The sequence below is a fragment of the Coloeus monedula genome, assembly GCF_965178545.1.
Source record: "Coloeus monedula genome assembly, chromosome: 40".
Classification (NCBI taxonomy): Eukaryota; Metazoa; Chordata; class Aves; order Passeriformes; family Corvidae; genus Coloeus; species Coloeus monedula.
Genome location: NC_138820.1, coordinates 350,807 through 378,436, shown reverse-complemented (window position 1 = coordinate 378,436; position 27,630 = coordinate 350,807). Strand labels below are relative to the sequence as shown.

General features: G+C 65.6%; 1 protein-coding gene across 1 annotated transcript in view; it reads right to left on the bottom strand.

Annotated features, from left to right (window-relative positions):
* The window catches only part of CHD3 (chromodomain helicase DNA binding protein 3), a 72,303-nt gene that overhangs the window by 29,269 nt on the left and 15,404 nt on the right, over positions 1-27,630 (bottom strand). Inside the window, exons 6-21 of the mRNA XM_082300474.1 lie at positions 26,934-27,064; positions 26,213-26,348; positions 23,391-23,569; positions 20,709-20,939; positions 19,186-19,383; positions 17,391-17,605; positions 15,065-15,196; positions 14,230-14,329; positions 12,001-12,192; positions 10,355-10,555; positions 7,697-7,834; positions 6,584-6,705; positions 4,650-4,823; positions 4,426-4,567; positions 2,460-2,591; positions 491-608 (exon numbers count right to left, since the gene is read on the bottom strand). Of these exons, the coding sequence (XP_082156600.1) occupies positions 491-608; positions 2,460-2,591; positions 4,426-4,567; positions 4,650-4,823; positions 6,584-6,705; positions 7,697-7,834; positions 10,355-10,555; positions 12,001-12,192; positions 14,230-14,329; positions 15,065-15,196; positions 17,391-17,605; positions 19,186-19,383; positions 20,709-20,939; positions 23,391-23,569; positions 26,213-26,348; positions 26,934-27,064 (2,541 nt within the window). The remainder of the gene's footprint in view (positions 1-490; positions 609-2,459; positions 2,592-4,425; positions 4,568-4,649; positions 4,824-6,583; positions 6,706-7,696; positions 7,835-10,354; positions 10,556-12,000; positions 12,193-14,229; positions 14,330-15,064; positions 15,197-17,390; positions 17,606-19,185; positions 19,384-20,708; positions 20,940-23,390; positions 23,570-26,212; positions 26,349-26,933; positions 27,065-27,630) is intronic.

Below are 27,630 nucleotides of genomic sequence, written 5' to 3'. Positions count from 1 at the left end.
CCCCATCCCTGTCCCTGTCCCCATCCCTGTCCCCTGTCCCCATCCCTGTCCCTGTCCCCATCCCTGTCCCTGTCCCCTGTCCCCATCCCTGTCCCTGTCCCCATCCCTGTCCCTGTCCCCATCCCTGTCCCCTGTGTCCCTGTCCCCATCCCTGTCCCCTGTGTCCCCATCCCTGTCCCCATCCCTGTCCCCTGTCCCTGTCCCCATCCCTGTCCCCATCCCTGTCCCTGTCCCCTGTCCCCATCCCTGTCCCTGTCCCCATCCCTGTCCCTGTCCCCATCCCTGTCCCCTGTGTCCCCATCCCTGTCCCCATCCCTGTCCTGTCCCCATCCCTGTCCCCTGTCCCCATCCCTGTCCCCGTCCCTGTCCCCTGTGTCCCTGTCCCCTGTGTCCCCATCCCTGTCCCCTGTCCCCATCCCTGTCCCTGTCCCCTGTGTCCCTGTCCCCTGTCCCCATCCCTGTCCCCTGTGTCCCTGTCCCCTGTCCCTACCGTTGAAGCGGTCGATGGCCTCCTGCCGCAGGGCCCCGGTGATGCCGCCGTCGATCCTCTCGTACTTGTAGCCCTCGTAGTCCAGGAAATCCTCCAGCAGGTCCAGCATCTTCGTCATCTGCGGCAACTGGTTACACTGGGAGGGACTGGGAGGGACTGGCAGCCTGTGCTGGGCACACTGGCACTGCTGGCACTGGCACTGGTTAGACTGGGAGGGACTGGCAGCCTGTACTGGGCACACTGGCACTGCTGGCACTGGCACTGGTTAGACTGGGAGGGACTGGCAGCCTGTACTGGGCACACTGGCACTGCTGGCACTAGTACTGGTTAGACTGGGAGGGACTGGCAGCCTGTGCTGGGCACACTGGGAGGGACTGGGACTGGCACTGGTTAGACTGGGAGGGACTGGGAGGGACTGGCAGCCTGTACTGGGCACACTGGCAGTGGCTCTTCGGGGGCCTGGGGGGGTTGGGGGTATTACTGGGGTGGTTTTGGGGATATTTTGGGATATTTTGGGATATTTTTAGGGTCCCACCAGTGACGATGAGCACCCAGTGGTTCTGGAGATATTTTGGGGCGTTTTTGGGCATTTTTGGGGTCCCACCAGGGAGAAGACGAGCACGTGGTGCTTCTGGGGGTATTTTGGGGCACTTTTGGGGTTTTTTGGGGCACTTTTGGGCCATTTTTGGGGCGGTTTTGGGGTCCCACCTGGGAGAAGAGGAGCACGCGGTGCTTCTGGGGGTATTTCGGGGCATTTTTGGGGGTTTTGGGGCATTTTTGGGGCGTTTTTGGGGTCCCACCTGGGAGAAGATGAGCACATGGTCCTTCTGGTGATATTTTGGGGCATTTTGGGGGTATTTTGGGGTGGTCTTGGGTTTTTTTGGGGTGTTTTTGGGGTCCCACCTGGGAGAAGACGAGCATGTGGTGCTTCTGGGGGTATTTTAGGGCATTTTGGGGTTTCTTTGGGGGGATTTTGGGGGGATTTGGGGCATTTTTGGGGTCCCACCTGGCAGAAGATGAGCACGCGGTGCTTCTGGGGATATTTTGGGGCGTTTTGGGGGGTATTTTGAGGTGGTTTTGGGGATTTTTGGGGCATTTTTGGGGTCCCACCTGGGAGAAGACGAGCATGTGGTGCTTCTGGGGGTATTTTGGGGGTATTTTGGGTTTTTTTGGGGCACTTCTGGGGCGGTTTTGGGGTCCCACCAGGGAGAAGACGAGCACGTGGTGCTTCTGGGGGTATTTCGGGGCATTTTTGGGGGTTTTGGGGGGATTTTTGGGGCGGTTTTGGGGTCCCACCTGGGAGAAGAGGAGCACACGGTGCTTCTGGGGGTATTTTGGGGCATTTTTGAGGGTTTTTGGAGCGTTTTTGGGGGGATTTTTGGGGGTTTTTCAGGCATTTTTGGGGTCCCACCTGGGACAAGATGAGCACGCGGTGCTTCTGGGGTTATTTTCAGGAGTTTTTGGGGCGTTTTTGGGGTTTTTTGGGGCGGTTTTGGGGTCCCACCTGGGAGAAGAGGAGCACACAATGCTTCTGGGGGTATTTTGGGGCATTTTTGGGGGGTTTTGGGGCGTTTCTGGGGTCCCACCTGGGAGAAGACGAGCACGCAGTGCTTCTGGGGGTATTTTGGGGCAGTTTTGGGGTTTTTTGGGGCACTTTTGGGCCATTTTTGGGGCATTTTCGGGGTCCCACCTGGGAGAAGAGGAGCACGCAGTGCTTCTGGGGATATTTCGGGGCATTTTTGGGGGGTTTTGGGGCGTTTCTGGGGTCCCACCTGGGAGAAAATGAGCACGCAGTGCTTCTGGGGGTATTTTGGGGCAGTTTTGGGGTTTTTTGGGGCACTTTTGGGCCATTTTTGGGGCGGTTTCGGGGTCCCACCTGGGAGAAGAGGAGCACGCGGTGCTTCTGGGGGTATTTTGGGGCATTTTTGGTTTTTTTTGGGGAACTTTTGGGGCGTTTTCGGGGTCCCACCTGGGAGAAGATGAGCACGCGGTGGTTCTGCTCCTTCAGCTTCCTCAGCATCTTCTGCAGCAGCAGCAGCTTCCCCGAGGCCTTGATCAGGGCCCCGCCCTCGTAGGCGCCGCTCGGCAGCTTCGGGGACTCCTGGGGACGCCCAGGGGACGTCACCGGCAGGGACCCGCGGGGACCCCGTGCGTGTCCCCCCCCCGCCGCCACCGCCACGTCCCCGTGTCCCCTCCGTGTCCCCGTGTCCCTTCCGTGTCCCCGTGTCCCTTCCGTGTCCCTCTGTCCCTTCCGTGTCCCCATGTCCCACCCTGTCCCCCCGTCTGATCACGTCCCCGTGTCCCTCCGTCTTCTCCGTGTCCCCACGTGCTCCACCCCACGTCCCTCTGTCCCTGCTGTGTCACTCCATGTCCTCTCCCTGTCCCCATGTCCCTCCATGTCCCCATGTCCCCCACCCCTCTGACCCACCCATGTCACTCCATGTCCCCTCCATGTCCCCATGTCCCCATGTCCCCCACGTCCCTCTGACCCTCCCATGTCCCTCCATGTCCCCATGTCCCTCCATGTCCCCATGTCCCCCACCCCTCTGACCCTCCCATGTCCCTCCGTGTCCTCTCCACGTCCCCGCATCCCCTCCATGTCCCCGTGTCCTTCCACGTCCCCTCCGTGTCTCCTCCATGTCCCCACATCCCACATCCTTCTAACCCTTCCATGTCCTTCTACGTCCCCTCCCTGCCCCCATGTCCCACATCTCTCTCACCCTCCCATGTCCCTCCACATCCCCTCCCTCTCCCCACATCCCCTCCGTGTCCCCATGTCCCCTCCATGTCCCCCCCACATCCCTCTCCACGTCCCCATTTCCATCCCTGTCCCCACGTCCCACACCTCTCTCACCCTCCCATGTTCCTCCATGTCCTCTCCCTGTCCCTACATCCCCTCCATGTCCCTCCCTGTCCCCGTGTCCCTCAACCCTCTGACCCTTCCATGTCCCTCCACGCCCCCATGTCCCACATCTCTCTCACCTTCCCATGTTCCTCCATGTCCTCTCCCTGTTCCCATGTCCCAGAACCCTCTGACCCTTCCATGTCCTCTCCATGTCCCCACATCCCCTCCATGTCCCCACGTCCCCTCCACCTCCCCATGTCCTTCCCTGTCCCCCTGCCCCACATCCCCTCCACCTCCCCATGTCCCCTCCCTGTCCCCACATCCCTCCCTGTCCCCACGTCCCACACCCCTCTGACCCCCCCACATCCCCACGTCCCAGAACCCTCTAACCCTTCCATGTCCCTCCATGTCCCCATGTCCCTCCCTGTCCCCACGTCCCACACCCCTCTGACCCTCCTATGTCCTTCCACATCCCCTCCCTGTCCCCACATCCCACACCCCTCTGACCCTCCCATGTCCCTCCACATCCCCATGTCCCCTCCACGTCCCCATGTCCCTCCCTGTCCCCATGTCCCACACCCCTCTGACCCTCCTATGTCCTTCCACATCCCCTCCCTGTCCCCACATCCCACACCCCTCTAACCCTCTCATGTCCCTCTCCCTGTCCCCATGTCCTTCCCTGTCCCCATGTCCCTCCATGTCCCCACATCCCAGAACCCTCTGACCCTCCCATGTCCCTCCACGTCCCCATGTCCTTCCCTGTCCCCATGTCCCTCCATGTCCCCACATCCCAGAACCCTCTGACCCTCCTATGTCCCTCCACGTCCCCTCCATGTCCCCATGTCCCTCCCTGTCCCCACATCCCACACCCCTCTGACCCTCTCATGTCCCTCTCCCTGTCCCCATGTCCCTCCCTGTCCCCACACCCCTCTGACCCTCCTATGTCCTTCCACATCCCCTCCCTGTCCCCACACCCCACACCCCTCTAACCCTCCCACACCCCCATATCCCAAACCCCTCTACCCCCCCCCCCAAAACTCCCCCACACCCCCGAGCCCCGCCGGCGTCCCCGGTGTCACCGTGTCCCCACCATGGCGGCCACGGGGAACAGGTAGGGGTGGTTGCAGCACTTCTTGAGGTCCATCATGATGTTGAGCAGCGACACCTGGTTCCCCCCGCCCCGCGAGTTCAGCGCCTCGAAGTTGCGCGTCAGGATGTACTTGTAGTACTTCCTGCGGGGACAGCGGTGGCACCGGCGGCTCTGGGGACAGCCGGCGGGGCGGGGGACACCCCCGGAGGGGACACGGGGCCTACTTCTGCATGGGGCTGAGCTCCACGCGCACGATCAGCTCGGTCTTGGCCGGCATGTTCTTGAAGACGTCGGCCTTGAGGCGCCGCAGCATGTGGGGGCCCAGCAGGTCGTGCAGCTTCTTGATCTGGTCCTCCTTGGAGATGTCGGCGAATTCCTCCAGGAAGCCCTCCAGGTTGCTGGGGGATGGTGGGGACACGGTGAGCTTGGGGGACACGGGGATGTGGAGGGGTTGGAGGGGACACGGGGATGTGGAGGGGTTGGAGGGACGTGGAGGGGACATGGGGATGTGGTGGGAGTTGGAGGGACATGGAGGGGTTGGAGGGATGTGGAGGGGACATGGGGACATGGAGGGGACGGAGGGACGTGGAGGGGACACAGGAACCCCTGCAGGTTGCTGGGGGATGGCGGGGACACGGTGAGCTTGGGGACACGGGGACATGAAGGGGACATGGGGACATGGTGGGAGTTGGAGGGACGTGGAGGTGTTGGAGGGACGTGGAAGGGGTTGGAGGGACGTGGAAGGGACATGGAGGGGTTGGAGGGATGTGGAGGGGCTGGAGGGACATGGAGGGGACACAGGGACGTGGTGGGACATGGAGGGGACACGGGGACAGGGAGGGGCTGGAGGGGACACGGGGACGTGGTGGGACATGGAGGGACATGGAGGGGACACAGGGACGTGGTGGGACATGGAGGGGACACAGGGGGGTTGGAGGGACATGGAGGGGACATGGGGACGTGGTGGGACATGGAGGGACGTGGAGGGGACACGGGGACATGGAGGGGACACAGGAACCCCTCCAAGTTGCTGGGGGACGGCGGGGACACGGTGAGCTTGGGGACACGGGGACATGGAGGGGCGTGGAGGGGACACAGGGACATGGTGGGACATGGAGGGGTTGGAGGGATGTGGTGGGACATGGAGCGACATGGAGGGGACATGGGGACATGGAGGGGTTGGAGGAACATGGAGGGGACACAGGAACCCCTGCAGGTTGCTGGGGGATGGCAGGGACACGGTGAGCTTGGGGACACGGGGACATGGAGGGGCTGGAGGGACATGGAGGGGACACGGGGATGTGGTGGGACATGGAGGGGACAAGGGGACGTGGTGGGACATGGAGGGACGTGGAGGGGACACGGGGACATGGAGGGGACACGGGGACCCCTGCAGGTTGCTGGGGGACGGCGGGGACATGGTGAGCTTGGGGACACGGGGATGTGGAGGGGTGTGGAGGGACACAGGGGACAGGAGAGGACAGGAGGGGACAGAGGCGACAGAGGGGACACAGGAGATGACACAGGTGACACAGGTGACACAGGTGACACACACAGGGGACACACGTGACACACGGGTGACACAGGGGACACACGGGTGACACAGGGGACACACAGGTGACACACAGGTGACACAGGGATGCACTTGAAGTGCTCAGGTGTGAGGAAGTTGAGCAGGAGGAGACACGGGACAGGAGGTGACACAGGTGACACAGGTGACAGAGATGACACACAGAGGTGACACACAGAAGTGACAGAGGTGACACAGGGGACAGGAGGTGACACACAGGTGACAGAGGTGACAGAGGTGACACATGGGTGACACAGGTGACAGAGGTGACAGAGGTGACAGAGGTGACACACAGGTGACAGAGATGACACACAGGTGACACACAGAGGTGACACACAGAGGTGACAGGTGACATAGGTGACACAGGTGACACACAGGTGACACACAGGTGACAGAGGTGACACGGGTGACACACAGGTGACACGGGACAGGAGGTGACACACAGGTGACACACAGGTGACACAGGTGACACGCAGGTGACACACAGGTGACACACAGGTGACACACAGGTGACACGGGTGACACACAGGTGACACGCAGGTGACACGGGTGACACACAGGTGACACGCGGGTGACACGGGGACGCACTTGAAGCGCTCGGGCGTGAGGAAGTTGAGCAGGTGGAACAGCTCCTCCAGGTTGTTCTGCAGCGGCGTCCCCGTCAGCAGCAGCTTGTGCTCGATCTTGTACCCGTTCAGCACCCGGAAAAACTGCGGCCAACAGCCCGGGGGCCCCTGAGCCCAACACGGACCCCCGGAGCCAGCCCAGGGACCCCAAACCCGACAGGGACCCCCGGAGCCAGGCCAGGGACCCCAAACCCGACAGGGACCCCCCCTGAGCCAGGCCAGGGACCCCAAACCCGACAGGGACCCCCAGAGCCAGCCCAGGGACCCCCAGAGCCAGCCCAGGGACCCCAAACCCGACAGGGACCCCCTGAGCCAGGCCAGGGACCCCCAGAGCCAGCCCGACAGGGACCCCAAACCCGACAGGGACCCCCTGAGCCATCCCAGAGACCCCAAACCCGACAGGGACCCCCCCTGAGCCAGCCCAGGGACCCCAAACCCGACAGGGACCCCCCCTGAGCCCGACACGGAGCCCCGGAGCCAGCCCAGGGACCCCAAACCCGACAGGGACCCCCCCTGAGCCGCCCCAGGGACCCCAAACCTGCCAGGGATCCCCCCTGAGCCATCCCAGAGACCCCAAACCCACCAGGGACCCCCTGAGCCATCCCAGGGACCCCAAACCCGACAGGGACCCCCCCTGAGCCCAACACGGAGCCCCGGAGCCAGCCCAGGGACCCCCTGAGCCATCCCAGAGACCCCAAACCCGACAGGGACCCCCCGATCCTCCCCTCAGACCCCAAATCCACCTGAGACACCCCTGATCCCCACCCAGGGCACCCCAAAACTGGGGAGAGAGACCCCCCCCAGATCCTCCCCCATGAACCCCCAAATCCATCCCCAGGGCACCCTCGCACCCCCCCCACCCACCTCCCCAGGTTTTGGGGTGCCCCCGACACCCATGCCCGGGTTTTGGGGTGCCCCCCTGACCTCGAGCCGGTTGTCTTTGAGGCCCTGAGCCTCGCCCATACTCCTGAGGTACCGGGGTGCCCCTCACCCCCACCGCCAGCTTTTGGGGCGCCTCCCACCGCCACGCCCCGCGTTTTGGGGTGCCCCTCGGGGTTTTGGGGTGCCCGCTGACCTTGGACTGGTTGTTCTTGAGGCGGTGGGCCTCGTCCACCACGAGGCAGGCCCAGCGGATGGAGCCCAGCGCGGCCTGGTCGATGGTGATGAGCTCGTAGGACGTGAGCAGCACGTGGAACTTCACCTGCGCCTCGCGCTGCCGCCAGCGCCGGCCACGGTCAGCGGGGAGCGGCCGGAGCGCCGGCCGGAGCCCCAAAACCCGGCACAGCCCCAAAACACGGCACAGCCCCCGGCCGGAGCCCCAAAACACGGCACAGCCCCGGCCGGAGCCCCAAAACCCGGCACAGCCCCAAAACACGGCACAGCCCCAAAACCCGGCACAGCCCCCGGCCGGAGCCCCAAAACCCGGCACAGCCCCAAAACACGGCACAGCCCTGGCCGGAGCCCCAAAACCCGGCACAGCCCCAAAACACGGCACAGCCCCAGCCAGAACCCCAAAACCCGGCACAGCCCCCGGCAGGAGCCCCAAAACCCAACAGAGCCCCAAAACCCAGCACAGCCCCAAAACCCAGAGCCCCAAAACCTGGCACAGCCCTGGCCGGAGCCCCAAAACCCGGCACAGCCCCAAAACCCAGCACAGCCCCAAAACCCAGAGCCCCAAAACCTGGCACAGCCCCAAAACACGGCACAGCCCCAGCCAGAACCCCAAAACCCGGCACAGCCCCCGGCAGGAGCCCCAAAACACGGCACAGCCCCAAAACACGGCACAGCCCCAAAACCCAGAGCCCCAAAACCTGGCACAGCCCCCGGCCGGAGCCCCAAAACCCAACAGAGCCCCAAAACCCAGCACAGCCCCAAAACCCAGAGCCCCAAAACCCGGCACAGCCCCCGGCCGGAGCCCCAAAACCCGGCACAGCCCCAAAACCCAGAGCCCCAAAACCCAGCAGAACCCCAAAACCCGGCACAGCCCCAAAACCCGGCACAGCCCTGGCCGGAGCCCCAAAACCCAGCGGAGACCCCAAAACCCGGCAGAGCCCCGGCCAGAACCCCAAAACCCAGCAGAACCCCAAAACCTGGCACAGCCCCAAAACCCAGCACAGCCCCCGGACAGAACCCCTAAACCCGGCACAGCCCCGGCCGGAGCCCCAAAACCCAGCACAGCCCCAAAACCCGGCAGAGTCCCCGGCCAGAGAGCCCCAAAACATGGACGGAGTCCCAAAACTCGGCAGAGCCTCACCCAGAGCCCCAAAACCCAGCACAGCCCCAAAACCCAGAGCCCGAAAACCCAGCAGAACCCCAAAACCTGGCAGAGCCCCAAAACCCGGCACAGCCTCAGCTGGAGCCCCAAAACACAGCGGAGACCCCAAAACCCGGCAGAACCCCAGCCAGAGCCCCAAAACCCAGCAGAACCCCAAAACCCAGAAGAGCCTCCAGCTGGAGCCCCAAAACCTGGCAGAACCCCAAAACCTGGCAGAGCCCCACCCGGAACCCCAAAACCTGGCACAGCCTCAGTGGAACCCCAAAACCCGGCAGAACCCCAAAACTCAGCAGAACCTCACCCAGAGCCCCAAAACCCAGAAGAACCCCAAAACCCGGAGCCCCAAAACCCAGCACCCCAAAACCCCCCAGAACCCCACCCATCACCCCAAAGAGCCCAGGTGTCCTGTGCCACCCTAAAGAGCCCACGGTGTCCTGGTGCCACCTCCTGTCCCCAAAGGGACCCAGGTGTCCCTTCCTGACCCCTAATGGGACCCAGGTGTCCGAGTGCCACCCCAAAGGGACCCAGGTGTCCAGGTGCCACCCACTTGACCCCAGTGGACCCAGATGTCCTTCTCTGATTCCCAAAAGGACCCAGGTGTCCTGTGCCACCCCAAAGGGACCCAGGTGTCCCTCCCTGACCCCTAATGGGACCCAGGTGTCCCGGTGCCACCTCCTGTCCCCAAAGGGATCCAGGTGTCCCAGTGCCACCCCGCTGTGCCCTGTCCCCCAGGTGTCCTGGTGCCACCCCGCTGTCCCCTGTCCCCCAGGTGTCCCAGTGCCACCCCGCTGTCCCCCAGGTGACCTGGTGCCACCCCACTGTCCCCCAGGTGTCCTGGTGCCACTCTGCTGTTCCCATCCCCCAGGTGTCCTGGTGCCACCCCGCTGTCCCCCTGTCCCCCAGGTGTCCTGGTGCCACCCCGCTGTCCCCTTGTCCCCCAGGTGTCCTGGTGCCACCCCGCTGTCCCCATCCCCCAGGTGTCCCGGTGCCACCCCGCTGTCCCCTGTCCCCCAGGTGTCCCAGTGCCACCCCGCTGTCCCCATCCCCCAGGTGTCCCGGTGCCACCCCGCTGTCCCCTGTCCCCCAGGTGTCCCAGTGCCACCCCGCTGTCCCCCTGTCCCCCAGGTGTCCTGGTGCCACCCCGCTGTGCCCTGTCCCCCAGGTGTCCCAGTGCCACCCCGCTGTGCCCTGTCCCCCAGGTGTCCTGGTGCCACCCCATTGTCCCCTGTCCCCCAGGTGTCCTGGTGCCACCCCGCTGTCCCCCTGTCCCCCAGGTGTCCCAGTGCCACCCCGCTGTCCCCCAGGTGACCTGGTGCCACCCCACTGTCCCCCAGGTGTCCCAGTGCCACTCTGCTGTCCCCATCCCCCAGGTGTCCCGGTGCCACCCCGCTGTCCCCATCCCCCAGGTGTCCCGGTGCCACCCCGCTGTCCCCTGTCCCCCAGGTGTCCCCTGCCCACCTTCATCTTGAAGGCCTTCTTGCCGCCCTTCATGGCGTTGTCGTCGAAGGAGAACTCGTTCTCGCGGATGATGGCGCGGCTGTCCTTGTCCCCGGTGTAGGTGACCACGTAGAAGGCCGGGGCCCACATCTGGAACTCGCGCTCCCAGTTGATGATGGTGGAGAGCGGGGCGCTGACGAGGAACGGGCCCTTGGTGTGGCCCTGGGGGACAGCGCGTCACAGGGGGACACGGGGACGGGCCTGGGGGACACGGGGACGGCCCTGGGGTGGCCCTGGGGGACACGGGGACGGCCCTGGGGGACAGCGCATCACAGGGGGACATGGTGGCCCTGGAGTGGCCCTGGGGGACACGGGGATGGCCCTGGGGTGGCCCTGGGGGACAGGGGGACGGGCCTGGGGTGGCCCCTGGGGGACACGGGGACGGCCCTGGGGGACAGCACGTCACAGGGGGACACGGGGACGGCCCTGGGGTGGCCCTGGGGGACACGGGGACGGGCCCTGGGGGACACGGGGACAGCCCTGGGGTGGCCCTGGGGTGGCCCTGTGGGACAGCACGTCACAGGGGGACACGGGGATGGCCCTGGGGTGGCCCTGGGGAACATGGGGATGGGCCTGGAGTGGCCCTGGGGTGGCCCTGAGGGACACAGGGATGGGCCCTGGGGTGGCCCTGGGGGCACGGTGTCACCCAGTGTCACCCAGTGTCACAAGGGGATGGACCCTTGGGGACACGGTGTCACCCAGTGTCACCCAGTGTCACCCAGTGTCACCTGGGAATGGACCCTTGGGGACACGGTGTCACCCAGTGTCACCCAGTGTCACCCGGTGTCACCCGGGAATGGACCCTTGGGGACACGGTGTCACCCAGTGTCACCCAGTGTCACCCAGTGTCACCTGGGGATGGACTCTTGGGGACACGGTGTCACCCAGTGTCACCCAGTGCCACCCAGTGTCACCTGGGGATGGACTCTCAGAGTGGCCCTGGGGGCCCAGGTGACACAGCCCAGGTGTGGGGCTGGACCTCGGGGAGCGTTGGGGACAGGGGACAGGTGGGTGACGCCAGGACCCAGGTGGGTGATCACAGTGACCACATGGGTGACCACAGGTCCATGTGGGTGACCCCAGTGACCACATGGGTGACCACAGGTCCATGTGGGTGACCACAGTGACCAGATGGGTGACACCAATAAAGCTGGCGGGTGACACCAGGGCCCAGCAGGTGACCACAGGCCCATGTGGGTGACCCCAGTGACCAGATGGGTAACTGCAGGGCCATGAGGGGGTGACCCCAGCCCCATGTGGGTGACTCCAGCCCCATGTGGGTGACTCCAGCCCCATGTGGGTGACTCCAGTGACCAGACAGGTGACCTCAGCCCCATGTGGGTGACCCCAGTGACCAGACAGGTGACCCCAGGCCCATGTTGGGTGACTCCAGTGACCAGACAGGTGACCTCAGCCCCATGTGGGTGACCCCAGTGACCAGACAGGTGACCCCAGCCCCATGTGGGTGACCCCAGTGACCAGACAGGTGACCCCAGCCCCATGTGGGTCGACCCCAGCCCCATGTTGGGTGACCCCAATGACCAGGCCGATGACCGAAAGACCACGTGGGTGCCCCCCAGCCCCACGTGGGTGCCCCCGAACCTCACCTCCTTGTAGAGCGAGTAGAGGAAGACGATGGTCTGGATGGTCTTGCCCAGCCCCATCTCGTCGGCCAGGATGGTGTCGGTGCTCTGTGCCCACGAGAAGCGCAGCCAGTTGAGCCCCTCCAGCTGGTACAGGTGCAGCGTGCCGCCCGTGGCCGTGATGAAGCGCGGCTGCGTCTCGTACTTCACCGTGGGCTGCGGGGACAGCGCCGTCAGGGGGGGACACGGCACCCCAAAAACCCCCCCGGGACCCCCAGGGGGATGGGAAGGATGGGGAGGTGTCGGGGGGCTCGGGGGGATGGGGATTTGGGGGGTGACCCAGGTGGGGGGATCCCAATTTTGAGGGGTGATTCAGGTGTTCAGAGCACCCCCAAAACCCCCAGGGACCCCCAGGGGGATGGGAAGGATGGGGAGGTGTTGGGGGGCTCGGGGGGATGGGGATTTGGGGGGCACTCAGGTGTTCAGGGGACACCCAGGTGGGGGGGGATCCCAATTTTGAGGGGTGATTCAGGTGTTCAGGGCACCCCAAAACCCCCCAGAGACCCTCGGAGGAATGGGAAGGACTTGGAGATGTCGGGGGGCTCGGGGGGATGAGAATTTGGGGGGCACTCAGGTGTTCAGGGGACACCCAGGTGGGGGGGATCCCAATTTTGAGGGGTGATTCAGGTGTTCAGAGCACCCCAAAAGCCCCAGGGACCCCTGGGGGGATGGGAAGGATGGGGAGGTGTTGGGGGGCTCGGGGGATGGGGATTTGGGGGGCACTCAGGTGTTCAAGGGGCACCCAGGTGGTGGGATCCCAATTTTGAGGGGTGATTCAGGTGTTCAGGGCACCCCAAAAGCCCCCAGAGACCCTCGGAGGAATGGGAAGGACTTGGAGATGTCGGGGGGCTCGGGGGGATGAGAATTTGGGGGGCACTCAGGTGTTCAGGGGACACCCAGGTGGTGGGATCCCAATTTTGAGGGGTGATTCAGGTGTTCAGGGCACCCCAAAAAGCCCCCAGGGACCCCCAGGGGGATGGGAAGGATGGGGAGGTGTTGGGGGGCTCGGGGGGATGGGGATTTGGGGGGTGATTCGGGTGTTCAGGGAACCCCAAAAACCCCCCAGGGAGCCCCTGAGAGGGTTGGGAAGGACGGGGAGGTGTTGGGGGGCTCGGGGGGATGGGGATTTGGGGGGCACTCAGGTCTTGAGGGAGCACCCAGGTGGGGGGATCCCAATTTTGAGGGGTGATTCACGTGTTCAGGGAACCCCAAAAGGCCCAGGGGAGTGAAGGATGTGGAGCTGTTTGGGGACTCAGGTTTGGGGGTGGCCCAGGTGTCTGGGGGTGTCCCCAAAGGTCCCCAGGGTTTGGGGTCCCCAGGGTTTGGGGTCCCCAGGGTTTGGGGTGCTCAGGGGTTTGGGGTGCCCAGGGGTTTGGGGTGCCCAGGGGTTTGGGGTCCCCAGGGTTTGGGGCGCTCAGGGTTTGGGGTGCTCAGGGGTTTGGGGTGCCCAGGGGTTTGGGGTCCCCAGGGTTTGGGGCGCTCAGGGTTTGGGGCACTCAGGGGTTGGGGTGCCCAGGGGTTGGGGTCCCCAGGGGTTGGGGTCCCCAGGGGTTGGGGTCCCCAGGGGTTGGGGTGCCCAGGATTTGGGGTCCCCAGGGTTTGGGGTCCCCAGGGTTTGGGGTGCCCAGGGTTTGGGGTCCCCAGGGTTTGGGGTCCCCAGGGTTTGGGGTGCCCAGGGGTTGGGGTGCCCAGGGGTTGGGATCCTCAGGGTTTGGGGTCCCCAGGGGTTGGGGTCCGCAGGGGTTGGGGTCCGCAGGGGTTGGGTTCTCCAGGGTTTGGGGTGCTCAGGGGTTTGGGGTGCCCAGGGGTTTGGGGCACTCAGGGTTTGGGGTGCCCAGGGGTTTGGGGTCCCCAGGGTTTGGGGCGCTCAGGGTTTGGGGCACTCAGGGTTTGGGGCGCCCAGGGGTTTGGGGTCCCCAGGGGTTGGGGTCCCCAGGGGTTGGGGTCCCCAGGGGTTGGGGCACTCAGGGTTTGGGGTCCCCAGGGTTTGGGGTGCCCAGGGTTTGGGGTGCCCCGAGTTTGGGGTCCCCAGGGGTTGGGGTCCCCAGGGGTTGGGATCCTCAGGGTTTGGGGTGCCCAGGGGTTGGGGTGCCCAGGGGTTGGGGTGCCCAGGGGTTGGGATCCTCAGGGTTTGGGGCACCCAGAGTTTGGGGTGCTCAGGGTTTGGGGTGCCCAGGGGTTGGGGACACTCACGTCGTTGGTGGGGGAGTCGGGGGGTCCCTCCCCCGGCGTCTCCTTCTTCTTCTTCTTGTAACGCCGGGGCTGGGCCGGGTCCTCCCCCATGAACACCTCCCTGGGGACACCGAGGGGGACACGGGGGGGACACCGAGGGGACACAGCAAGAGACACGGGATGGGGACACAGGGACAGGGACAGGGACACAGCAAGAGACACGGGATGGGGACACAGGGACAGGGACACAGCAAGAGACATGGGATGGGGACACAGGGACAGGGACACGGACACAGGGACAGGAATGGAGACAAGGGACACACAGACATGGGGACACAGGGAAGGACAGGGGTGACAGGGACACCGGCGTGGGGACACAGGGACAGGAATGGAGACAAGGGACACACATGGGGATGACACGGGGACACGTGGCAGTGTGAGAACACGGCGGGACACGGTGTCCCCCACGTCCCCAACTCTCACCAGTGTCACCAGTAGGCTGTGCCCATGTCCCCCTGTGTCCCTGATGTCCCCAATGTCCCCATCCCTGACCAGTGTTTCCAGTAGGCACGTCCCCAAATCCCTGTGTCCCCCACATCCCTGATGTCCCTGTGTCCCCAATGTCCCCAGTGTCCCCAGTGTCCCTCACCAGTGTTTCCAGTATGCATGCCCCCATGTCCCCAGTGTCCCCCACCGGTGTTTCCAGTATGCATGTCCCCATGCCCCCAGTGGCCCCAGTGTCCCTCACCAGTGTTTCCAGTATGCATGCCCCCATGTCCCCAGTGTCCCCAGTGTCCCCCACCGGTGTTTCCAGTATGCATGTCCCCATGCCCCCAGTGTCCCCAGTGTCCCTCACCGGTGTTTCCAGTATGCCAGCTTGTGCAGGTCGTAGTCGGGGATGGGCATCTCGTCCTCCTCCCAGGTGGCCTGGTCGTAGGGCAGGTCCCGCCACTTCACCAGGTAGTGGTACTGCCCCTTCCGGTCCACGCTGCGCGGCACCGCGTCACGGCGGGCAGGGGACACGGGGGACACCCAGGGACACCCAGGGGACACAGGGGACACCCAGGGACACCCAGGGGACACCCCGGGGACAGAGGGGACACCCAGGGACACCCAGGGACACAGGGGACACCCAGGGACACCCAGGGGACACCCCGGGGACACCCAGGGGACACCCAGGGGACACCCAGGGACACCCAGGGGACACCCCGGGGACAGAGGGGACACCCCGGGGACACCCCGGGGACACCCACAGGCACCGCGTCACGGCTGGCAGGGGACACGGGGGACACCCAGGGACACCCAGGGACACAGGGGACACCCAGGGGACACCCCGGGGACAGAGGGGACACCCAGGGACACCCACAGGCACCGCGTCACGGCGGGCAGGGGAGACGGGGGACACCCAGGGACACCCTGGGGACACCCAGGGGACAGAGGGGACACCCAGGGACACCCACAGGCACCGCGTCACGGCGGGCAGGGGACACGGGGGACACCCAGGGGACACCCCGGGGACACCCACAGGCACCGTGTCATGGCGGGCAGGGGACACCCAGGGGCACCCAGGGGACACGGGGGACACCCACGGGACACCCAGGGGACACAGGGGACACCCACAGGACACCCAGGGGCACCCAGGGGACACGGGGGACACCCAAGGGCACCCAGGGGCACCCAGGGGACACAGGGGACACCCAGGGGACACCCGCGGGCACCGCGTCACGCCGGGCAGGGGGCAGAGGGGACAGTGGGGGACAATGGGCACCCAGGGGCAGTTGGGGACAATGGGGGGCACCAGGGGACAACAGGGGGACAAGAGGCACCCTGGGGACACCGGGCACCCAGGGGACAATGGGGCCAGCGGTGACACCGGGCACCCAGGGACATGTGTGGCACCGTGGGTGACAGCAGGCACCCATGGGTGACACCGAGCAGCCCTGGGGACACAGGGACAGCCAGGAGCACCGAGGGGCACGGCGGGGGAGCTGTCGCTGCCAGCGGGGTGTGGGAGGGACACAAGTGCCACCAGGGGTCACCTGGTGCCAGCAGGGACACGCCAGGGCAGGGGTTGTGTGGGGACACAGAAGGGACACGGGGTCACCTGGGGACAGGGAGGGGACACGGGGTCACCTGGGGACACAGAGAGGACACGGGGTCACCCGGGGACATGGGGTCACCTGGGGACAGGGAGGGGACACGGGGTCACCCGGGGACACAGAGGGCACAAGGGGTCACCCGGGGGCAGGGTCACACACACAGGACACGGGGTCACCCGGGGACAGGGAGGGGACAAGGGGACACTCGGACACACGGAGGGGACACGGGGTCACCTGGGGACACGGAGGGGACATGGGGACACTCGGACACACGGAGGGGACACGGGGTCACCCGGGGACAGCGGCTGCTGGCAGAGCCCTTAGAGGACCCAGGGGTGCCCCGAGTGTCCCCATGGGTGCCACCAGTGTCCCCAAGCCCCCCTTGGTCACTGCCCCCCGTCCACCCCACTGCCCCCACGTTCCCAGGGGATTTGGGGGTGCTCTGGGGGGTCCCAGGAGCCAGAGGGGCTCCTGTGGGTGCCCAGATGTCCTTAAAGGATCCACAGGTGCCCTGAGTGTCCCCACAGGTGCCCAGGGTGTCCCCTCAGGTGCCACCAGTGTCCCCTCAGGTGCCACCAGTGTCCCCACAGGTGCCCTGAATGTCCCCACAGGTGCCCCGAGTGTCCCCACAGGTGCCACCAGTGTCCCCAGCTCGCCCACCCATTCCCTGGGGATTTGGGGGTGCTCTGGGGGGTCCCAGGAACCAGAGGGGCTCCCGTGGGTGCCCAGATGTCCTTAAAAGATCCACAGGTGCCCTGGCTGTCCCCTCAGGTGCCCTGGCTGTCCCCTCAGGTGCCACCGGTATCCCCACAGGTGCTCAGGGTGTCCCCACAGGTGCCACCAGTGTCCCCACAGGTACCTGGGGTGTCCCCTCAGGTGCCCAGGGTGTCCCCACAGGTGCCCAGGGTATCCCCACAGGTGCCCAGGGTGTCCCCACAGGTGCCACCAGTATCCCCACAGGTGCTCAGGGTGTCCCCACAGGTGCCCAGGGTGTCCCCAAGCTGCTCCCACATCACTCCCCTCCCCCACCCCGCTGCCCCCCCGTGCCCTGGGGATTTGGGGGTGCCCTGGGGGGGTCCCCACCTGTGGTTGATGATGCGGTGCACCGTCATCCACTCGGGTTTGATGCCGTAGCGGTAGAAGCGCTCCTCCATCCCCCCGAAAAGGGGGTCCCCCCCCGCCCCCCGCTTCTCACTCTTGGGGTCGTCGTCCCCGGAGCCGTAATCCAGGGGAGGGGGCTCGTCCATGTCGTTCTTCCGCTGGTAGTTCCGGTACATCACCAGGTGGAAGATCTCCAGCTGCGCCCCAAAAGCACAGGGGGGCACCCCGAAATTAGAGGGGAACATCCCAAAGTTAGAGGGGGCATCCCAAAGTTAAAGGGAATCACCCCGAAGTTAGAGGGAATTACCCCAAAATTAGAGGGGAACGTCCCGAAGTTAGAAAGGGCATCCCAAAGTTGAAGGGGGCAGCCCAAACTTAGCAGGGAGAACCCCAGAATTAGAGGGAATCACCCCAAAATTAGAGGGAATCACCCCAAAGTTAAAGGGGGCATCCCAAAATTAGAGGGAATTACCTCAAAATTAGAGGGGAACGTCCCAAAGTTAAAAAGGGCATCCCAAAGTTAAAGGGGGCATCCCAAAACTAGAGAGGGGCATCCCAAAGTTAAGAGGGGGCATCCCAAAGTTAGAGGGAATCACCCCAAAATTAGAGGGGGCATCCCAGAGTTTAGAGGGAACACCCCAAAATTAGAGGGAATCACCCCAAAATTAGAGGGAATTACCTCAAAATTAGAGGGGAACGTCCCTAAATTAGAAAGGGCATCCCAAAGTTAAAGGGGGCATCCCAAAACTAGAGGGGAGCACCCCAAAGTTAAAGGGAGCATCCCAAAGTTAGAGGGAACACCTCAAAATCAGAGGGGATCACCCCAAAATTAGAGGGAATCACCCCAAAATTAGAGGGGAACATCCCAAAGTTAAAGGGGGCATCCCAAAGTCAAAAGGGGCATCCCAAAACTAGAGAGGGGCACCCCAAAGTTAGTAGGGAGAACCCCAAAGTTAGCAGAGAGAACCCCAAAATTAGAGGGAATCACCCCAAAATTAGAGGGAATTACCCCAAAATTAGAGGGGAACATCCCAAAGTCAGAAAGGGCATCCCAAAGTTAAAGGGGGCACCCAAAAGTTAGCAGGGAGAACCCCAAAATTAGAGGGCATCACCCCAAAATTAGAGGGGAACATCCCAAAGTTAAAGGGGGCATCCCAAAACTAGAGAGGGGCACCACAAAGTTAGTAGGGAGAACCCCAAAATTAGAGGGAATCACCCCAAAATTAAAGGGGAACATCCCAAAGTTAAAAGGGGCATCCCAAAACTAGAGGGGGCACCCCAAACTTAGCAGGAGAACCCCAAAATTAGTGAGAATCACCCCAAAATTAAAGGGGGCGTCCCAAAGTAGGACAGCCCCGCCCATGCTCAGCCCCGCCTGTGTTTTGGGGTGTTCCCCCGTACTTTGGGGTATCCCCCCGATATTTTGGGGTGTTCCCCCGATATTCTGGGGTCCCCCCCAGGTTTTTGGGGTTCCCCCCCATGTTTTGGGGCCGTACCTGCAGCTCCTTGATCCAGGAGCAGTGCCAGCAGGACAGCCCCACCCATGCTGAGCCCCCCCAATATTTTGGGGTATCCCCCTGATATTTTGGGGTATCCCCCAAAATTTTGGGGTCCCCCCCAGGTTTTTGGGGTCCCCCCCCGTGTTTTGGGGCCGTACCTGCAGCTCCTTGATCCAGGAGCAGTGCCAGCAGGACAGCCCCACCCATGCTGAGCCCCCCCCGATATTTTGGGGTCCCCCCCAGGTTTTTGGGGTCCCCCCCGTGTTTTGGGGCCGTACCTGCAGCTCCTTGATCCAGGAGCAGTGCCAGTAGGACAGCCCCACCCACTTGACGAAGAACTCGCGCTCGGAGCGGCCCTGCAGGGCCTGGGGGGGTCCCTCCTGTGCTTGGGGGGCCCCGGGGGGGGCCACGGGCGGGGGCGGCTCCCCCCAGCGCCAGTAGAGGATCTTCTGCACCCTCCCCTTCAGCACCGGGCACTGCGGGGGGACATCGGCGACGTTGGGGACATCGGGGACACCGAGGGCATCCCCGGGGGTGGGGCTGTGCCCCAGGGGGGGGCCCTGTGCTGTCACCGTGACCCCCGTGCCCCCCCCCCAGCATCCCCATGGTGTCCCCATATCCTCCCCATGTGCCAGTGACACCCCCTGATCCCACGGCGTCCCGGTGTCCGGTGTCCCAGTGTCACCCCGTGTCCCTGCAATGTCCCTACAGTGTCCCTGCAGTGTCCCTGCAGTGTCCCCGTGTCCTGCCATGACCCCACAGCACCCCCATGTCCCCATGTCCCCCCCTGTTCTTGTCGTGCCCCCATGTCCCCCCATGTCTTCAGGGTGTCCCCAAGCCCCCATGTCCCTGTGTCCCCCCCTGTCCCCATGTCCATCTGTGTCCCCCACATCCCCCCTGTCCCCATGTCCCCCACATCCCCCCTGTCCCCATGTCCGTGTGTCCCCCATGCCCCCACGTCCCTCCACATCCCCGGGTCTCCGTGTCCCCCATATCCTGTCACATCCCCCTATCCCCCCATATCCCCACATCCCTGTGGTGTCCCCATTCTCCCATGTCCCCACATGTGCCCACGGTGTCCCCATGGCCACATATCCCCCATGTCCCATGTCCCCATACCCCTCCATGTCCCCAGCATCCCCATGTCCCCCCACAATCCTCCACGCCCCATGTCCCCAGCGTCCCCATGTCCCCCATGTCCCCATATCCCCACGTCCCCCCATACCCCTCCATGTCCCCATGTTCCCCTATGTCTGTGTCCCCCATATCCCCACAGTGTCCCCACGCCCCCAGTGCCCCCACATCCCCCACACCCTCACTGTCCCCATGTCCCCCACACCCCCGCTGTCCCCCGCTGTCCCCATGTCCCCCACACCTCCACTGTTCCCATGTCCCCCACACCCCCACTGTCCCCATGTCCCCCCAAACCCCTCTGTCCCCACACCCCTCTGTCCCCATGTCCCCCACACCCCCGCTGTCCCCACACCCCCGCTGTCCCCCACACCCCCACTGTCCCCATGTCCCCCACACCCCCGCTGTCCCCACACCCCCGCTGTCCCCATGTCCCCCACACCCCCGCTGTCCCCACACCCCCGCTGTCCCCCGCTGTCCCCATGTCCCCCACACCCCCGCTGTCCCCATGTCCCCCACACCCCCGCTGTCCCCACACCCCCGCTGTCCCCATGTCCCCCACACCCCCACTGTCCCCATGTCCCCCACACCCCCGCTGTCCCCACACCCCCGCTGTCCCCTGTTGTCCCCATGTCCCCCACACCCCCGCTGTCCCCATGTCCCCCCGTACCGTGCAGCGGGGACAGAGCCACTCTCCGTTGGGGACCTCGGGCAGGGGCGGGTTGAGGCAGTGGATGTGGTAGGAGGACACGCAGGCGTCGCAGCACAGCAGCTCGCCGCCGTCCTTGCACACGCGGCAGTACTCCATGTGGTCATCCTCCTCCTCCTTCTCGCCCTCCTCCTCCTCCTCTTCCTCCTCCTCCTCCTCCTCCTTCGCCTCCCACTGCACCCCCTCCTTCTCCTGGGGACAGGCTTGGGGTCAGCGACAGCGAGGTGACCCCGGAATGGCCCCACGGCGACACCAAATCCACAGGGAATGGCCCCAAAACATCCCCAGGGACACCCAAACCTCCAGGGAATGGCCCCAAAACATCCACAAGGGAATGGCCCCAAAACATCCCCAGGGACACCCAAACCCCGAGGGAATGGCCCCAAAACATCCCCAGGGACACCCAAACCCCCGGGGAATGGCCCCAAGGGGCTCCCAGGATGCCCTTAGAGCCCCCCAACCCCTTCCCAATCCCCCCAGGACTCTCAGGATGCCCTTAGTGCCCCCCAGGATGCCCTTAGTGCCCCCCAACCCCCTCCCAATCCCCCCAATATGCCCTTAGTGCCCCCCAGGATCCTCTTAGTGCCCCCCAACCCCCTCCCAATCCCCCCAGGATGCCCTTAGTGCCCCTCAACCCCCTCCCAATGCCCCCAGGATGCCCCTAGAGCCCCCCAGGATGCCCTTAGAGCCCCCCAATCCCCTCCCAGACACCCCAGGATGCCCCTAGAGCCCCCCAGGATGCCCTTAGTGCCCCCCAGGATGCCCCTAGTGCCCCCCAACCCCCTCCCAATCCCCCCAGGATGCCCCTAGAGCCCCCCAGGATGCCCCTAGTGCCCCCCAACCCCCTCCCAATCCCCCCAGGATACCCCTAGCGCCCCCCAGGATGCCCTTAGAGCCCCCCAGGATGCCCTTAGTGCCCCCCAACCCCCTCCAATCCCCCCCGGATGCCCCTAGAGCCCCCCAGGATGCCCTTAGTGCCCCCCAACCCCCTCCCAATGCCCCCAGGATACCCCTAGAGCCCCCCAGGATGCCCTTAGAGCCCCCCAGGATGCCCCTAGTGCCCCCCAACCCCCTCCCAATCCCCCCCGGATGCCCCTAGAGCCCCCCAGGATGCCCTTAGTGCCCCCCAACCCCCTCCCAATCCCCCCAGGATGCCCCTAGAGCCCCCCAGGATGCCCTTAGTGCCCCCCAGGATGCCCTTAGTGCCCCCCAACCCCCTCCCAATGCCCCCAGGATGCCCCTAGAGCCCCCCAGGATGCCCTTAGTGCCCCCCAGGATGCCCTTAGTGCCCCCCAACCCCCTCCCAATCCCCCCAGGATGCCCTTAGTGCCCCCCAGGATCCTCTTAGTGCCCCCCAACCCCCTCCCAATCCCCCCCGGATGCCCCTAGAGCCCCCCAGGATGCCCTTAGTGCCCCCCAACCCCCTCCCAATCCCCCCAGGATGCCCCTAGAGCCCCCCAGGATGCCCTTAGTGCCCCTCAACCCCCTCCCAATGCCCCCAGGATGCCCCTAGAGCCCCCCAGGATGCCCTTAGAGCCCCCCAATCCCCTCCCAGACACCCCAGGATGCCCCTAGAGCCCCCCAGGATGCCCTTAGTGCCCCCCAGGATCCTCATAGTGCCCCCCAACCCCCTCCCAATCCCCCCAGGATGCCCTTAGTGCCCCCCAGGATGCCCTTAGAGCCCTCCAACCCCCTCCCAATCCCCCCAGGATGCCCTTAGTGCCCCCCAGGATCCTCTTAGTGCCCCCCAACCCCCTCCCAATGCCCCCAGGATACCCCTAGAGCCCCCCAGGATGCCCTTAGTGCCCCCCAGGATGCCCCTAGTGCCCTCCAACCCCCTCCCAATCCCCCCCGGATGCCCCTAGAGCCCCCCAGGATGCCCCTAGAGCCCCCCAGGATGCCCTTAGTGCCCCCCAACCCCCTCCCAATCCCCCCAGGATGCCCTTAGTGCCCCCCAGGACGCCCTTAGTGCCCCCCAGGATGCCCCTAGTGCCCCCCAGGATACCCCTAGTGCCCCCCAGGATGCCCTTAGAGCCTTCCAACCCCCTCCCAATCCCCCCAGGATGCCCTTAGCGCCCCCCAACCCCCTCCCAATCCCCCCAGGATGCCCTTAGAGCCCCCCAGGATCCTCTTAGTGCCCCCCAACCCCCTCCCAATCCCCCCCGGATGCCCTTAGTGCCCCCCAGGATGCCCTTAGTGCCCCCCAGGACGCCCTTAGTGCCCCCCAGGATGCCCTTAGTGCCCCCCAGGATGCCCTTAGTGCCCCCCAACCCCCTCCCAATCCCCCCAGGATGCCCTTAGTGCCCCCCAGGATGCCCTTAGTGCCCCTCAACCCCCTCCCAATGCCCCCAGGATGCCCCTAGAGCCCCCCAGGATGCCCTTAGTGCCCCCCAGGATGCCCCTAGTGCCCCCCAGGATGCCCCTAGCGCCCCCCAGGACGCCCTTAGTGCCCCCCAGGATGCCCTTAGTGCCCCCCAGGATCCTCTTAGTGCCTTCCAACCCCCTCCCAATCCCCCCAGGATGCCCCTAGAGCCCCCCAGGATGCCCTTAGTGCCCCCCAGGACGCCCCTAGAGCCCCCCAGGATGCCCCTAGTGCCCCCCAACCCCCTCCCGGACCCCCCGGGACCCCCGGGCGGCACTCACGCAGTGGGGGCAGCTCCAGCGGCCCTCGGGGGCGCGGTCGAGCTCGGGGTCGAGGCACACCAGGTGGTAGGCGCGGGGGCAGGTGTCGCACAGGATGATCTCCCCGCCCTGCTGGCACACCTCGCAGTAGTCCTGGTGGTCCGTCTCGTAGCCATCGCCCTCTTCCTCCGGGCCCGGCCCTGCGGGGAGCGCGGCACCGCTGCCACCGCTGCCAGCGCGCCCGCGGGGGGCTCGGGGGGCACTGGGGGGCACTGGGGGGCACTGGGGACAGGGGGGTGAGGGGAGGGGGACAACGGGGAGCTGAGGGGCACTGGGGACACTGGGAATAGGGGGATGGGGACACTGGGGACAGGGGGGTGAAGGGATGGGGACACTGGGGACACTGGGAATAGGGGGATGGGGACACTGGGAATAGGGGGATGGGGACACTGGGAACAGGGGGTGAAGGGATGGGGACACTGGAGACACTGGGAATAGGGGGATGGGGACACTGGGAATAGGGGGATGGGGCACTGGGAATAGGGGGATGGGGCACTGGGGACAGGGGTTGAGGGAATGGGGACACTGGGGACACTGGGAATAGGGGGATGGGGACACTGGGAATAGGGGGATGGGGACACTGGGAATAGGGGGGTGAAGGGATGGGGACACTGGGGACACTGGGAATAGGGGGATGGGGCACTGGGGACAGGGGTTGAGGGAATGGGGACATGGGTACACTGGGGACACTGGGAACAGGGGGATGGGGATACTGGGAATAGGGGAATGGGGCAGTGGGGACAGGGAGCTGAGGGGATGGGGACATGGGGACAGAGGGGTGAAGGGACGGGGGCATGGGGACACTGGGGACACTGGGAATAGGGGGATGGGGACTGGGGACAGGGGGCTGAGGGAATGGGGACATGGGGACACTGGCAATAGGGGGATGAGGATACTGGGGACAGGGGGCTGAGGGAATGGGGACATGGGGACACTGGGAATGGGGGCACTGGGGACATGGGGGGCACTGGGGACACTGGGAACGGGGGCACCGGGGGCACTGAGTGACAGAGATACTGGAAAGCAGGGCATGGGGACAGCAGGGATGGGCACATCAGAGGCATGGGGACAGCAGGGATGCGGTGACACCAGCACAGCAGGGGACAGGGACATGGGGACACTGAGGACATCAAATGCCCAGGAGAGATGGCAGGGACGGGGTGGGGACACAGGGACAGGGTGGGGACACAGGGACGGGGGTGGGGACACAGGGACGGGGACACAGGGACAGGGACACAGGGACAGGGACACAGGGACACAGGGACAAGGTGGGGACACAGGGACACAGGGACACAGGGACAAGGTGGGGACACAGGGACAGGGCTGGGGACACAGGGACAGGGCTGGGGACACAGGGACGGGGACACAGGGACAGGATGGGGCCATGGACAGGGCTGGGGACACAGGGATGGGCTGGGGACACAGGGACAGGCTGGGGACACAGGGACGGGGCTGGGGACACAGGGACGGGGCGGGGTCACAGGGACGGGCTGGGGTCACAGGGACGGGGACACAGGGACAGGGTGGGGACACAGGGACAGGGCTGGGGACACAGGGACGGGGACACAGGGACAGGGACACAGGGACAGGGCTGGGGTCACAGGGACAGGGCTGGGGACACAGGGACGGGGACACAGGGACAGGGCTGGGGTCACAGGGACAGGGCTGGGGACACAGGGACGGGGACACAGGGACAGGGGTGGGGACACAGGGACGGGGACACAGGGACGGGGCTGGGGACACAGGGACGGGGACACAGGGACAGGGACACAGGGACAGGGCTGGGGTCACAGGGACAGGGCTGGGGACACAGGGACGGGGACACAGGGACAGGGCTGGGGTCACAGGGACGGGGACACAGGGATGGGCTGGGGACACAGGGACGGGCTGGGGTCACAGGGATGGGGGTGGGGACACAGGGACAGGGCTGGGGTCACAGGGACAGGGCTGGGGACACAGGGACGGGGACACAGGGACAGGGCTGGGGTCACAGGGACGGGGACACAGGGATGGGCTGGGGACACAGGGACGGGCTGGGGTCACAGGGATGGGGGTGGGGACACAGGGACAGGGCTGGGGTCACAGGGACAGGGCTGGGGACACAGGGACGGGGACACAGGGACAGGGGTGGGGACACAGGGACGGGGACACAGGGATGGGCTGGGGACACAGGGACGGGGACACAGGGACAGGGGTGGGGACACAGGGACAGGGACACAGGGACAGGGTGGGGCCATGGACAGGGCTGGGGACACAGGGACAGGGCTGGGGACACAGGGATGGGCTGGGGACACAGGGACGGGCTGGGGTCACAGGGATGGGGGTGGGGACACAGGGATGGGCTGGGGACACAGGGACAGGGCTGGGGACACAGGGACGGGGACACAGGGATGGGCTGGGGACACAGGGATGGGGGTGGGGACACAGGGACAGGGCCACACCCCCCAGAGGACACCAGGGGCTGGGAACCCCCCCCCGGCCGCCACCACCACCAAGACAGGGACAGGACCGCAGCCCCCACTCAGGGGGACACCCGTGGGGGCTCGGGGACCCCGGGTGACACCTTGGGGACACTCGGGGTGTCTCACCGTGCGCGGGTGCCGTCCCCACGGGGCCGCGCTCCCGGCCCGGGCCGGCGCCGGGGGCTGCAAGGAGAGACGGGGAGGGGGGGAGGGGACACGGGGACGTCACCCGGCGTCCCCATCGTCGACGGGGGGGGGGGGTGGCGGTGGTGGCACCCGGGGACACTCGGGGACATTTGGGGACGCTCGGGGGACGCTCACCCTTCTTCTTCTTGCGCCCGGGGCGGCCCCGCTTGAGCTTCTTGAGGCGCGTGGTGGGGTCGGGGCGGGGGGTGGCCCCCAGCACCCCGGGGCTCTCGGCGTCCGACTCCTCCTCTGCCTCGCCCGCGTCCTCGCTCTGCAGGGGACACAGGGGACAGCGGGGACGGAGGGGACAGCGGGGACAGCGGGGACAGCGGGGACAGCAGGGGACAGCGGGGACAGAGGGGACAGAGGGGACAAGAGGGGACAAGAGGGGACAGCGGGGATAGAGGGGACAACGGGGACAGCGGGGACAGCGGGGACAGCGGGGACGGAGGGGACAACGGGGACGGAGGGGACGGAGGGGACGGAGGGGACGGAGGGGACGGAGGGGACGGAGGGGACACCAGGGATGAGTGTCTCGTGCCCACCCTCAGTGCCCCTGTCCCTGGGTGTCCCCATGTCCAGTGCCCCCAGTGCCCCCTGTCCTATTTCCCAGTGCCCCCAGTTCCCCCAGCCCTGTCTCCCAGTACCCCCTACCCTGTCTCCCAGTGTTCCCAGTGCCCCCCAGCCCTGTCTCCCAGTGCCCCCAGCCCTGTCTCCCAGTACCCCTACCCTGTCTCCCAGTACCCCCTACCCTGTCTCCCAGTGTTCCCAGTGCCCCCCGCTCTGTCTCCCAGTGCCCCCAGTGCCCCCCGCCCTGTTTCCCAGTGCTCCCAGTGCCCCACTGGGGGGGACTCACCGAGCTGCTCTTCTTGCGTTTGCCTCCCAGTACTCCCAGTTTGATCTTGAGCGGGGCCATCTTCCTGCCCTTCATCTTCCTCTTCAGCTCGGGCACCCGCGGGCTCTTGCTGCGCTTCTTGTGCCCGGGACCTGGGGGCACAGGGGTCAGGGACCCCCCCAGGGAACCCCAAACCACCCCAGGGACTCCCAACCCCCCCAGGGAACCCCCAAAACCACCCCAGGGAACCCCCAAACCACCCCAGGGAACCCCCAAAAGCACCCCAGGGACACCCAAACCCCCCCAGGGACACCCAAACCACCCCAGGGAACCCCCAAACCACCCCAGGGAACCCCAAACCACACCAGGGACACCCAAAACCCCCCCAGAGAACCCCCAAACCACCTCCGGAACCCCCAACCCCCCCCAGGGACACCCAAAACCACCCCAGGGACCCCCAAACCCTCCCAGGGACCCCCAAACCCCCCCCATGAACACCCAACCCCCCCCCCCAGGGACTCCCAAAACCACCCCAGGGACTCCCAAACCCCCCCAGGGACCCCCAACCCCCCCCCAGGGACACCTAAAACCACCCCAGGGACCCCCACAACCACCCCAAGGACCCCCAAACCACCTCAGGAACCCCCCAAACTCCCCTAGGACCCCCTTAGGGACCCCTCAATCCCTTCCCATTGACCCCCAAACTCCCCCATTGACC